Source organism: Dermacentor andersoni, chromosome 5 (genome assembly GCF_023375885.2).
Source record: "Dermacentor andersoni chromosome 5, qqDerAnde1_hic_scaffold, whole genome shotgun sequence".
NCBI classification, from domain to species: domain Eukaryota; kingdom Metazoa; phylum Arthropoda; class Arachnida; order Ixodida; family Ixodidae; genus Dermacentor; species Dermacentor andersoni.
Genome location: NC_092818.1, coordinates 68,567,661 through 68,581,270, shown reverse-complemented (window position 1 = coordinate 68,581,270; position 13,610 = coordinate 68,567,661). Strand labels below are relative to the sequence as shown.

At 44.6% G+C, this 13,610-nt stretch overlaps 1 protein-coding gene across 1 annotated transcript in view; it reads right to left on the bottom strand.

Annotated features, from left to right (window-relative positions):
• The window catches only part of LOC126530755 (acetylcholine receptor subunit alpha-like), a 324,932-nt gene that overhangs the window by 13,976 nt on the left and 297,346 nt on the right, over nucleotides 1–13,610 (bottom strand). Inside the window, exon 6 of the mRNA XM_050178045.3 lies at nucleotides 718–1,629. Within this exon, the coding sequence (XP_050034002.2) occupies nucleotides 718–1,629 (912 nt within the window). The remainder of the gene's footprint in view (nucleotides 1–717; nucleotides 1,630–13,610) is intronic.

Genomic DNA, 13,610 nt, shown 5'->3' with positions numbered 1-13,610 from the left:
TTGCTATGACATCACAGGCCCCTTCAGATTTCCCGCGCTCGCCTCACTGATTCCCAGGCTTCCCAGAAGTCCTGTTACAGCACGAACCATAGAGACCTGCAGTATTTACCTGGCTTCCTCGAGCCCCTGTGGTTTTTATCTCTTCGTGTGGGCCTATCGAAAAAACTTCTGTCGCGATATTCAGGTCCCTACCGAATCCGGCGACATCTTTCGGATGTGACGTACGAGATTGCTCCTGAAGCGCCAAGCCCGTCGTCCATGCAGCCAAGAATCCATGTTGTTCATCTATCCCGTTTAAAGCCCTACGTGCGTGTCTTTGTCGGTCCATTATCGCTTGCGCCGGTTGGGCGCTCCCACCCTGGCGGCGTAATGTCGCAGTGCAGAACAGGGCATGCAGACAAGAGTCGATGACGAAGTGTTGTTGCTGGGGCGCTTCGGCCGCCATGTTCTTGTGTCAACTGTTACCTTCAGCATTCGCCTTGCATAAACAACATTCATCCTTGTCTCCGCCTCGGAACAATATCAAACAGGATAATCTATACGGAGCAGTTGCTTTATTACTGAAGAGAAAAAATGTCAAAATGCGTTGTAGATTTAGAGAGATGAGAAGCAGCGTTCTGATGTTTCACAACTGCTTGCACGACAAGCTTACGAGTGTACTTTTCGGAATTGTGATGGAAAAAAAAGAATGTACAGAAATACGAGAAAGTGGCCCACCTCGATGTGATCCTCATATCGACGCGTATGGTCGGCTATGAAGTGCACGGACTCGAGCGCCCGCTGCAGCTCAGGGCAGAAGTGGAGCCTCATGGCTGGTGCACCGCCAACCAAGGGTGAAGGTGGCGATGGGTGGCGGTGCCCCACGGAAGACGGCTGTGTCGCGTACTCCGCGAACGTCTCGCTGGCAGTTCTGCGAAGACCGTGCACCTTGCAGACGATCGGGTCCTCGTCCCGCTGGTATACGCTGTCTTCAAAGCCGGGGCCCGGTGACGCACTCGTCGAGGCGGTGGCGTACGGGTCCCGCGTCGCTTCAGCGCCGTTGCAACTAGGCACCACGAGCTTGAAGAGGGGGTCTTCCTGCTCGGGCCGGGGCATGCGGAGCAGGCGCGGCAGTACCTGGAGGAACACCTTCTTGACCCAGGGTGCCATTCTGTGCGTGGAAGACGTGCGAAAGTGCACGTTGAGCACTACGACGGTGACGCATATGGACAGGGTGACCAGGACCATGGTGAACAGCAGGTACTTGCCCAGCAGCGGTACCACTAGTGACGCAGGTGGTATGATCTCGGCCAGTAGCAGGAAGAAGACGGTGAGAGAGAGCAGGATGGAGATGGAGAGGGCAACTTTCTCGCCTGAGTCGGAAGGTAGGTAGAAGACCAGTACGGTGAGGAACGAGATGCCCATGCAGGGCACGATGAGGTTGACCGTGTAGAAGAGCGTCTTGCGGCGCATGCTTATGTTGAATGTGATGTCGATGTAAGGGTGCTCGCAGCATGTGTAATATTTCTCGTGTCGCACCGCGGGCACCTCGAGAATGTCCCACTCGACGCTGAGGTAGAACTCCGTCAGGTCTACACCAATTTCCACCAAGCTCTGATTTTGCACCTCGTCCACGTGTCGGAGGTCCACCTGCAATGAATCAGTCAACCTATCGGTGATATCTATACAATCAATCAATCAATCAATCAATCAATCAATCAATCAATCAATCAATCAATCAATCAATCAATCAATCAATCAATCAATCAATCAATCAATCAATCAATCAATCAATCAATCAATCAATCAATCAATGACACCGCCATCACCAATTAATCTATGCTTGATTAGTCGAGTCTAAAAAATCGATTAGCCAATCACGCTCTTCGGATCACTCTACTAAAGTTCCCACACTCTGCGCGCTTTGCCCTTTCAGCGCTAAAGTGTCAAGCACTGCTGGTATAAACATACTTGTGTTAGGTGTGCCATTTGTTTGAGCTCTGCTGCACGGAACAAGGAACGTTTCTGTTTATCTGTGCACCGTCTAATCGGATCATCTTGGACTTTTAGTTTTCCTTTAGGCAACGGATCAGCGCTATTGTTTCCATATTACATTAAGCTTTCGACTAATAGAAGTGGTGTTTCTTATTATATTTTACGAGTAGGTGAAAATGATAGTTATCTGACTTTGGGTACAGCGTGAAGTAGACAGCACAGACAGGAGTAGACATACACAGCGCGCTACACGTGTATACTTCGCGCTGTATTCACTGTGATGAACAGCCAACAAGACCAACTTGCCACACTGCTTGCTATCACTGGAATTATCTGCGTGAGTTCTGTATTGCGGAGACACGGTGGTGACATAATCGACCGCATCTCGCCATTGAAGGGAGCTGTTTTTGAGTGCGCCAATAATGTTGCCAAAGAAGTTATCACCGAAGGATGTGAGCTCGCCAAGAGGTCGTAGAACCCTCCGAGCCAAACCTAAACACACACAAACGAGAAACACGAGAACTGCTTAGTCTGATAAATTATTTGTTAAAAGATTTATCTTCATTAAATTATCAGGTTGATTATAAGAAAACAAAGTCAAGGTGAAATGTTTATCTTTTTTTAAAGTTTAGCACCGACACCCTATAGCCTGCACGTTGGTGTGTCTTCAAGGATTTCAAAGCGCCTTTTCTTATTTTAGTCGTTGTGGCTCAATATATGTTCTTTAAGCTCGCTAAGTTCTGTCTTTGACCCTGTTAGAAAATAATGTTGCCCATGCTTACTGATAGTACGTTAACTAGACACGAGCAGTCACGTTCAAAATTGAGGACATCACGGGAAGCTTGTGCGGTAATTTCAAGACGGCATCGCCACGCGTCTTTCGTTGTTGCGTCTTTGCTGGCTTGCAAAACCTCTTCTATTAGCAAGAATGTGGTTTCGGCATTTCACAAGGGTAATTTACCAACAGAGCTCAAATTATCGTTCTCTCTGCTGTACCTCTAGGGTACATACAATACACTACTTGAGTGGTTTGTGGGTTCAGATACCACTGGCGCTGCGTTGCCGCTATTTTCTGCTTCGCCGTCTTTCTCTTCGTCATAAACGTAATTACACAGTTCTTTACCTCAGAATTTTACCAGGTTTTTCACTGCTTCTCCCTTCGCTTCAGCAGCCGTTCGTATCTTGGGTAGCCATTAACCCTTCATTTTCCTGGGATTTTATAACGCGTCCACTGTGAAGTTGCCATCTACTATAAACATAGCTTGGTGATTTCTTGCTTACTCGCCAATATGGTCATTTGACAGCCGCGTAACTACTTCTAATTATGGCGAAGTTTGCGAAAGTAGTCACATGTGCATAGGCTTGTGTTCTTGCAGTTACAGCTGTATGCGAGTAGCTGAAAATTGGTGGCCTCCATGGACTGCAGCTGCGTTTCTAACGTCATTTGAACGCAACAGTCTAGATTTGGAAGCTTCCTTTACTATCGCGTGCCGTAGTTATAAAGGAAAGCTTTTTCCAGATAAAGTGGTTCATTGACAGTCGTTTCATTTAGAGCCAAAAAGGAATAAAATCTACAACGTGTCTGTCTCACATGTCTCACAGCTACATTAAAAAAAAAAAACATGTCTCATAGCTACATCAATCATTCAGTTTAAGCAAGGAGTCGTCTGCAGCTGCAGGGGTATTCGCATTTCTCGTGCTCGCAATTTATTTTGTACAGGAATCTGGCGACAAAAAGAAGTGGTGACTTATATATAAACTATATTGTTCTGATCTATCCCAAGGCAAAATTTATCATATATGCAGACGATACTAGTGTGTTTATTTTATCGGCTTCTTATACTAGTTTAATAAACAACGCAAACGAGTTTCTCCAGAACATATCCTCATGGTCTATAGAAAATTATATAAAATTAAATTCAAATAAGACAAAAGCCGTAATATTTTATGCGAGAGGCACAAAGATTCCAGAAAGCCACACTTTAGAGATGAACAATGGGAGCATAGAAATAGTAAACGAAATTAAAGTATTAGGTACATACTTATCTAGTACGCTAAACTGGGATCGACAAGTAGACTCTGTAGTACAAAAGCTTAGCAGTATCTCAGGAATGCTAAACAAGAACAGATATCGTCTACCAACATCCGTAAAAATATTAATTTACCACTCATTATTTGCATCACACATTAATTATACACACCTTGTGAGGGGCACAACAACTGAAACTAACCTCAGGAAAATACACACGCTACAGAAAAAGATCGTACGTATCATTGCAAACGTGCAATATCACAGTCACAGTGAGCACCTCTTTAAACAATACAACATACCTACAATCTAATCTCTATACAACCGCTCTTTCCTTCGTATATGGCACTCAAACTCAAACTCTGAGAAGAGCGTATTTAATGAAATTGCTTGTCTGCAAAGAAATACAGCTACCTATATTACCCGTCACGGAGAATATTGGCCTATACCCCCTTCAAGAACCAACTACGGTTTGCAAATGATGAAAAATAAATTACCCAGACTGCTTAATTCATTACATGACGCTGGCATTGACATCATTAACATAACACGGTCAGATCTGTCGTTACTTATCAGAACCTTCACCTAAATAATGAATCAAGCGTAATTTATTTTTCACCTGTATTCACATGTGTGTCTTGTTAAATGTTTGTGATGACATAATCTTTGCTCGTCCTTTTCTTTCTCTTAATTATTCCAATATTAATCGACCATCATCTTTTCACCTTTAATTATGCATCGTCAAGTGTACGCGATTTTCACTTTTATTTACGTATTGCCAAGTGTATTTAATGTGGTGGTGCGTACTATCTGCACTGCTTTTGTTTGTCCTTATCCCATTTCTTTGTTCCTTTTTTGTTTGTTCCGTTATAGAAAATTCTCTTGAATTGATTGATGATTGTAATTGATATTTATATGTAATGTTCTTTGCGTACGGTTGATTGCGCCACTCACTGCCACCATGTAACACGGGGGCTAAGGGCACCTCAAGCTGCCTCATTGCAGCTTTTATATTAGCCCCCGTCATTGTAGTTTAGCAATTGAAACAAACAAACAAACAAACAAACAAACAAACAAACAAACAAACAAACAAACAAACAAACAAACAAACAAACAAACAAACAAACAAACAAACAAACAAACAAATAAATAAATAAATAAATATATAAATAAAGAAGGAAAGAAAGTAATTTGTACTGTGTGCTACAAATGCACCTGACTGTATAACGTTGTCTTTTATTGTGCTAGTTGTACAGCGTTGATAAAGGTCGCCAACACTTAGGAGCATGTAGATTGTAAACATATTATGGGATTCGATAAAGTTGAGTTGCGGAGAAGGGGCACAACAGTGAACGACTCTGACAGTGCCGGTAGCCGCCAGTCTGTACTTTCAACAAAGTTTTACATTTACAAATATTACAGACAAAATCTGCAAGAGGGAAGCAGGAGGAAGAGGAGAGCAAGCAAGCGAAATAGGGGGACGTTAGCCAGGGTGTAAGTTGGCTGGCTGCCCCCGTTCTCAGTTAAGTTGGCGAAGGGACTTAATGATGATAGAAATGCACACGAGCAGGAGCTCCGGCGCTAATGACTGCGGGGGCTGAATGTACGACGATTCAGCCAGCATGGAAATTACGAGTAGAGGATGAATTTGTCTAAACGTCGTCCTCCATGGCATCAATGACATTGTGACATTGCAAGCTTATCATTTTCCGCAAGCAACTCGGCTATAAGCGCATAACTTTGCAATGATTTTTCATATGCTCCGAAACATAGTGTCTTCATGCTTTTAGAAATTAAAATTATGTGCTAAAGGGATTTCCAAAGATAACGCATGATAAATAATGCCGCAAGAACGTCTGAAGGCGTAAGCTTGAAAATTAGATCAATCCAAGTACCACCCATCGATTCCATTGTAGCTGAATGGTGACAGTTCCATGATTCCCTTTTTTTGTACGAAACCTTACGCTATATTATGAGGGTCTGCCGTTCGCGAAATTTCCATTCATTCCAATGGCCGGCGCTAATTTGAAAGGTATACCATTTGGATGATTAATACCGGGTGGCAATTACCGAAGCGAACTTCGGTAAATGCGGTAAGTGCGTGATCTTTGTTCATTTCTCAATGCAAACGGTAACAAAAGTCGCTTTTGCAGGACTGACAGGCTTACTTTACTCGTTATCCGCTCACTGAAGCGGGCATCTCAATACCCCAGACTATACAAACCGGTTGAGGGTATATAAGCGCGTGGTCTGAACGATATCTTCATGAAACGCAGTTCGTATGAAGATTCCGTGGTGCCGCCGCGAGCTGAGATCCGCATATAAGCGCCTGCAAGAAGCCAACTTGTTGCTGGCATCTGCGTTTCACATCTGTGGTTCAAGCAACGTCACATGGAGGAAAGAGATTTGACTGTCAAATTAACCTAGCACCGAGCGCGTAGCGCACAAACTCCCGTTCATACTTTGCTGACAGTCTTTCATAACTAAGAAAAAAAATTAATGGAAAGGACGGCGAGTAGACGTCACGGTATCCATGGTTTAAAGCGAGATCCAAGAACACCGGTGCGACCCGAATAGCTTTGATTGTGACAAAGTGGCCCATTATACCCGCGCGCAATTTCACTGTCAAGGAAAATTGAGCCAGACAGAAAGAAAAACGACACTTGCACGGCGCGTGCGGGTGAATGTACGAGCCGTTGCGGTGACGTTAATTATGATGTAAGGTCTCCCCTCTCCATTATAACTCGAAGCCCGAGCAAGGTATATTAATATAAACAATTTTTTCGGCATCAATACACAAGCAAGGAGATAGATAAAACAGGAGAAGCAGGGAGGTCAGCCACGCTCTCGCCCTGTTGACTACCCTACTCGTGTGGAACGGCCGATAAATGTAAAGTCAAGTATAGTCAGAAGTGCTCGCATGACCAAATTGCCTTGAAAAAGACAAGCCCACTCCTCGAAACGTTGGCTTCTGCTTTTACCTTTTACTCGTCGTGCTCATCGCCTTCATTTTCCATCGCCCGCCTTCACCGTGTTTGCCCAAGTCGCCTTTAGCGGGATATAAATTTTGCGTGGCCCCCTTCTTGATTTTGGATTTCAATTTGCCTTTAGAAAGCACATTAGCGCTTTAATGACCTTGTGAATACTAGAGTACTTCGCTTAAGGTGAGAAGAAGCACTCGTTTAGGCGGTTCAGACTAGCACGCAGAGCACATCGTTGAGAGTCGATAGATGGGTAGCGTCATAGAATATGTCCTGAAGTGTCATTACATCTACAAAGATGGCATGCGGCGCTGTTGGCCATACTGATGAGGAAAGAATTAACGTTTGTGAATGCGACGCTACCAGTTTCATGCGACACACAAAAATCCTTTTGCAACGGAGATTCCGGTGATCAGCTAAGTCGCAGGTCAGCGTCCGGTGAATGCAATGGAGAGTTAGTAAAATCGGGCGAATTGCACTGTGGAAGTTTGATGCAATGAGCAAGCCAGTAAAGTTGCCACGTGGCATGGATTTTTGACCGCACTATAGCCTCGCACTGATCTTGGCGTGCGCATTCGGCACCGGCGATTGCAGAGGGGCTTGAAAGTCACCGAAATATAATTTCATGTCTTTGATCGTAAACTTGGGGGTGGGCAGGAGACTTTCAGCCAAGGCCAGATGTGGTGACCGACATCCAGGTCATTTCGAGGATAATCACGCAAGCAGTGCAAGCTTTACGCGTTCGTCTACATCTGCAAGACGCACGGAGTTTGACGTAAAATTTGAGACTTGGGGCCATTAGTTTGAGAGCCGAGAGACGGTATCAAAGCACAATATCCATTTATTGCCTCTAGAAAGCCAGGCGCACACAGAAGAAAACCCAGTGTTAGATAAGCAAGCTTCAAAAACAGCAATGGAAAAGATGATTCTGCGTATAAGCTGCACCCTCTCCATCCTTCAGCCGTTGTCTGTAGAATCCTGCACGACATTCGCGTACTTTCACACCGTCGACTCCTCACTGCGCTGGCTCTACACCAAAGAGCCGTTGAGAGTGTGACGTGGCTGGGAATTTTTGCGCAAAGGTCTCTGGCGACATGGTTTTACTCACTCATCTGTCGATGCACGGAGTTGTGGTGGCATGAGATCAGAGTATGGAGGCCCCATTCTTTATGGCATATCTGCAAGCTGACCTGGCTACATGCAGGCGTCCGTCATCGTCTGATCACGACGGGATAACTTATGCCTCGTCACGTCATTTCGGTCCGAGAGCACAGTGTTCTCTTCTGCACCTTTTCTACCAGCTGAGGCATGACGGTATATGTCCAGAGCAACAAAGGTGCAACCGCCTGGTGCCTCTGCATGCTAAAGCCTGGCAAACTCTCCGGTGGACCTTACGTGGTACCTGCCGATCGTGCTGGCCAGATGCGTTCATAAAGTCAAGAAAAAAAAACGTTGCTGACACGCCTCGAGTGGTACCATAAAAATTGCGTATTGAGAAATTTCAACTCATGAAGAATGTGCATTGTTTATTGTGTTTGCTGACATTAGAAACATTCATCCAAAGTTTCAATGCGGACTAATGACACTGCTGAAAGCAGGCACTACGATTGTTCTCTGCTTGAATTTCTGTCGGTAAATTGAGGATAGCCAGGTAAACGTTAGTGTCCGTAACACTGATCGTTTCTGCGTTTTTCTGCATTTCTGCATTTTTCTATTTAGCAAAAGTCGTCCTTGCAGATCGCTTGTCACCATGGTTACCATCAGCCAATTTATCTGCAACACAAGATGAGTTCTCCTGCCAGCGACCACAATTATTATTTGCAGGGTGTTGGGACAAAATGTTTTTTTGTTCAGGTTTTAGTTTCGTTCAACTGAAAAACGTTCTGTTTCGCTTATGTTCTGGAACGAAAAAAAAAAATTCCGTAACGGATCATAGTGGTTTTTTTTCGCATGCAAACATTTTCGAAGCAAAGTAACAATAAAAACAAGTTTATTTTTCTCAATAAGTGAATTATGAATTCTGAGTCATGTTCAGTGCCTTGAGTCAAGGCACTGCCATGATCTCAGAAGCAGCACGTCATCGAGCTTACTCGCCGAAGTGCGAGATCACTGTTCCGATAAAACAAACTTAAACGATCTGTAAAACTTCAGTAACGAAGCGTTGTACCCGTAGAAAACGAAACGATAAGCACTTCAGCGCGCCAGTCCTGGGCTTTGCTACGATGCCGATAAGCCAGTGCACCGAGAGGCAGGCTCAGATCCTTGTAGTATCCCTGCCTGAGATACGCGTCAATTCTGACGTTGCCGGACGTCGGTTGTGTCGGTTGGCGGCTTTTCCTTTTAACAGAAAACCGATCGAAAATATTTCGGTTACACTCAGAAACAAAATAATAAATGACGTTTCGGTTATGTTTTCGTGCCGGTCCAAAATATTGTTTTTTTCCTTTTCATTTTTGTTTTCGATCCATTCCGACACACTGATTCTTTGTCCTGCACCAGGAGAGCCCATCCCATGCTACCGAGTTTCCTAATGTCCACATTCCACCTGACCACTCCGCCATCCTCGACGTTTCTCTCCTTATAGAACATTATTTTATTCTACCACCGATTGTCTCCTCAAAGCATTACAAGGTATACTGAACCATAGTGACCACCCTTGATCTTATGATCCGTACGTTCTACGAGTGCAGCTCTCCGATGCCAATATCATTTTTCACATTTATTTAAGACGGTCGTGGTTGCTTTTCTTGAAAGAACTGTGGGCATCTTGTGAAAAAAAGTAAAAGAGCTTATTTGTTACTGCAAGTTGGTACACCGGCATCGGTGGGGCGAAATACGCTGTAAGTGCATAGTCCAGGTAGAGCCAGTAAACACTAACTTTTGACGGTCAGTCCGTGATAGTTGCATTGCGAATAAGCAGATGAAGGAGCATTTATCGCGCTCATTGGAAAGCCGAAATATTGTTATTCATTGCGGTTACTCAGTGGTTAAGCGTTCTATTGCTCAGCGTGAGGGCGAGGATTCGATCACTGGCCAATGCATCAATATCTCCACGAGGGCAAAAATACGAGAACGGTCAGCGACATGATAAAGAAACCAAAGAAAATATAATTAAATCGGAGCTCTCAACTACAGGGTTTGTCTCAGCTCCTGCGTTGTTTTCTTTTTTTTTAAACGTCATAAAGCACACGGCGCTGTTCGTACGAAGAAATTAGTATTTTTGTATATGCTTCCGACACTGCGGATACCCATACTCTACCACGTATTGCATTTCTTTTCCGGCTACACTTCATTAAAAAAAATACATTGCCTCTGACAGATAGCTCAACTCTAACCATTGAACGAAATTACTCGACGATGCGACTTATTCCATGCAACACTCAATATGCTTATTCGAATAATTAACATAATTACACGGAATCTTTTATACCTATTATTGTACAGCACATATTTAAATTTACGAGTTGCAGCCCGTGAGTACCCAAGGATGATCCACTTGGAACGAATTCTCAGAACTGCACCAGTTTCGAGATAATGATTTCCAAAGCGTCCGAATTCGTTAGTAAGCGAATGTTTACAAATTTACACGTCGATAAAACTACTATCCCTACTTCATACATCTGTGTAATAATTTGCTATCGCGAGAGACAGAGAAAAGAATAAATGAAAGGCAGCGACGTTAACCAGAATTGAGCCCGGTTGGCAACCCTGCCCTGAAGGAGTGGGAAAGGGGTGGGAAAGATTAAGAGATGAGGAAGTCCGCTGTGGATGTCACTGACGCAGTAACAGTTTTCTGCTCTATATCGCCGATGGTCCTCAGTCTGGGTCATAGACGGCCACTCAATCCCGTAGCCTTCACAAATCGCAGCAGCACTTCTGTGGCCTTTTGAAGGTGTGATATGCGAGGCCACGGCCCCATGATCTTGACCAAGGTCAATAGTTTTCTATAGAACTGATTTAGAGCTCTGTAGTGGTCATGCCTTTCATTTTCAAGAGATGTACAATGGCGGTGGGGTGTTCCATAGTCTGCTCGACACCGCGGGCATTGTACTCGGCGCTATCGGCCATTCCGATCAAACACGTATATACATTGATTAATGCAACGCCCAGGCGTAAGTGGCACAGCATTGCTTTCTCTCTTGGCGGAAGCCCAGGTAAGAGCAGCAATTGGACAGATGTGTCGAGAGAATGCGATCAATATCGGGTGAATTCATGTGTGCCACTTATCCAGTGTCATACCGTGCGCTAGCTTACCTAAGTGTTGGGCTGCGTCAGTCCTCGATAAAGGTACAGAAACAAGGGTTGCTCCTTCGTGTGCTTTCCTAGCAGCTTCGTCGGCGAGTTCGTTGCCGGTGATGCCGCAATGGCCCGGCGGCCACTGAAACACGACGTCGTGTCCTTTCGTGATCACATGATGGTGCGTTTCTCGTACCTCCGACACGAGTTAACAGGTCCCGCAACGAAGAGCTGACAAAAGGCATTGCAGGGCCGTCTTTGAGTCGCAGAATATTGCCCACCAAATAGCCGTTTCGTTTTTAGTACAAGCAATGGTGCCTCAGATGGCAGAAAACTCCGAACCGTTTGATGTTGTGACGTGAGAACCCTTGTATCTAATCCTAATTGATCGTGATGGTATAACCACTGCGCCGGTGGAGCTGGTCTGAGTGGAAGAGCCATCTGTATGTATGTGGACTCGGTCAGAGTAGAAAGTACGCAAACAATCCAGAGTGGCTTGCTTGTTGGCAATGGCCTCGTCGACATCGTAAATTACGCCAGTGCTGACTTTTCTGAACAGCGGAATATGAGGGAAGACTTCCATCCCATCATGTTCTGTGACTTAAATTTACTCAAAGAATATAGCGCAGCCGCGTGTTCTACGTTAATCTGTATAACGGGTGTTCTTGGACGGGTGTTCTGTTCTTGCGGGTGTTCACCCTGATATCTACGACTGCGGCAGACGCGCGTGCGACGCCATCTCCATCACAACAAAGCAGGAAGCAGCAATTCACTCGTAAAGTATGAGAAATTCACAAGAAGAAGCTGACTTCACTTCGTTCTTTTGTCAATTTGGGATCGCACTCAATGTTTCCCGTTTCGGGAAGAACTGCGGCTTTTTTAACCCTTATTAAAACACACAGAAACCGCTTTCAAAATTTGCCTGAATGTCGTATCATACAAGCCCCGTAATTGCCACTTTCTGATTGATCCAGTTCTTTTTTTTTTTTAGAAAACAGTGAAAGCAAGCATATTGCGTTTTTTGAGTGCTTATGGTCGTATTAACAAATTTGCTGTAAAACTGCGCCCACGTGGGTCGCGCTATGCTGCAAAACGCATTGCAGAAGATGAAGTTTTAGGGAATTTCATTAACAGCTTCAGGAAAGTTTCCCTTCATGTAATCCTGTGATGTGCATTTGTGCATATAAATTTTCGGTGGAGACGATGACGATTAGTAAACCAGTGCTGTAATATCAATATGCAGGGTTTCCAAGCTAACAATAGCCAGGGTTTAAAAACATGCGAATGCCACGTAGCTCGACAGAACCAAGATAATGTTGGTTGCCGTCGCTTTGTGCGTAATATTAGCTCAGAGAATGAGAAACAGTATACATTCCGCAGTCCTTACTTTTTCTACGGTCCTGCAGTCATGCACTGCGGGATGAACGTGACCGGCGGCAATACCGGCGTGCTGCTACCATGGTTAGAATGCTGCATCTGTGATTTTCACAGGTCAGGCTGTTCACACACAAGGTGACTGGTGTGAACCCACACACAAGGTGGTGTGGCGCATTCTTATCGGCATGAATTATGCACTTTATGTTGTCTTTCGGAGTTCTTGGTGCGGGCTGGTACTGCTCTAGAAAGGGCAGCGAAAATGAATCGCTGAGGTATCTTGCAAAATATTGAGTGGGCGGATCGCTATAGGTTCCACTGCGGACCTTAAGACAAGGAGTCTGCCCAACTAGTTTGGAGCGTCGTAATGCGCTTGCAAAGAACCAAAGGCACGCCTGCGTTTGCGTTAGGAGCGAACGCTATTCTTTCTAAATAGCGTGCGCGCGGCAGCCGCTTTAACACTGATTCGTCACTTCGGCTTTACTGTGTCGTATAAAGAATACACAGCGCGCAGAAGAGAGAGAATGCAACTGAGGAACAGGGAAAAGCACCATAGTGTGCGGAAAAATGAAAGGCGCAGAAATTTTGCTTTGTTAGCAGGCATCCGCACCACAATATCCGCGTGAATAAACGTGGGAAGTCTTTAGGCTTGTGTAGTAAGCGATTGGTTGGCTGTGGAGTACGTCAAAAAGTGCGAGCTTTTCAAACTCGTTTCTCGTCCAAATTTAAGTTCATAGGGATATGTTATTTTTGTTATTGATTTTTTATTCATGCAGAAACAAGTAAAATCGTTCATGCGAGGTACTTCGAGCGACCCGTCGAGCGGCAGTTTCGCGTGAATTTGCGGGCTTGTTTCCCGCTCGGAAAAACACTTATGTAGCACGGATCGAGCAACAGAAAGTTGTATCGGGAGTTATTTATGTTGCTCTGCAGTTTTCTCTTTGACACTGTTAATGTAATTATAATATTTGAGAAGTTTACTAAATAATCAAGAATAATTATCTAATTAGGCGGAA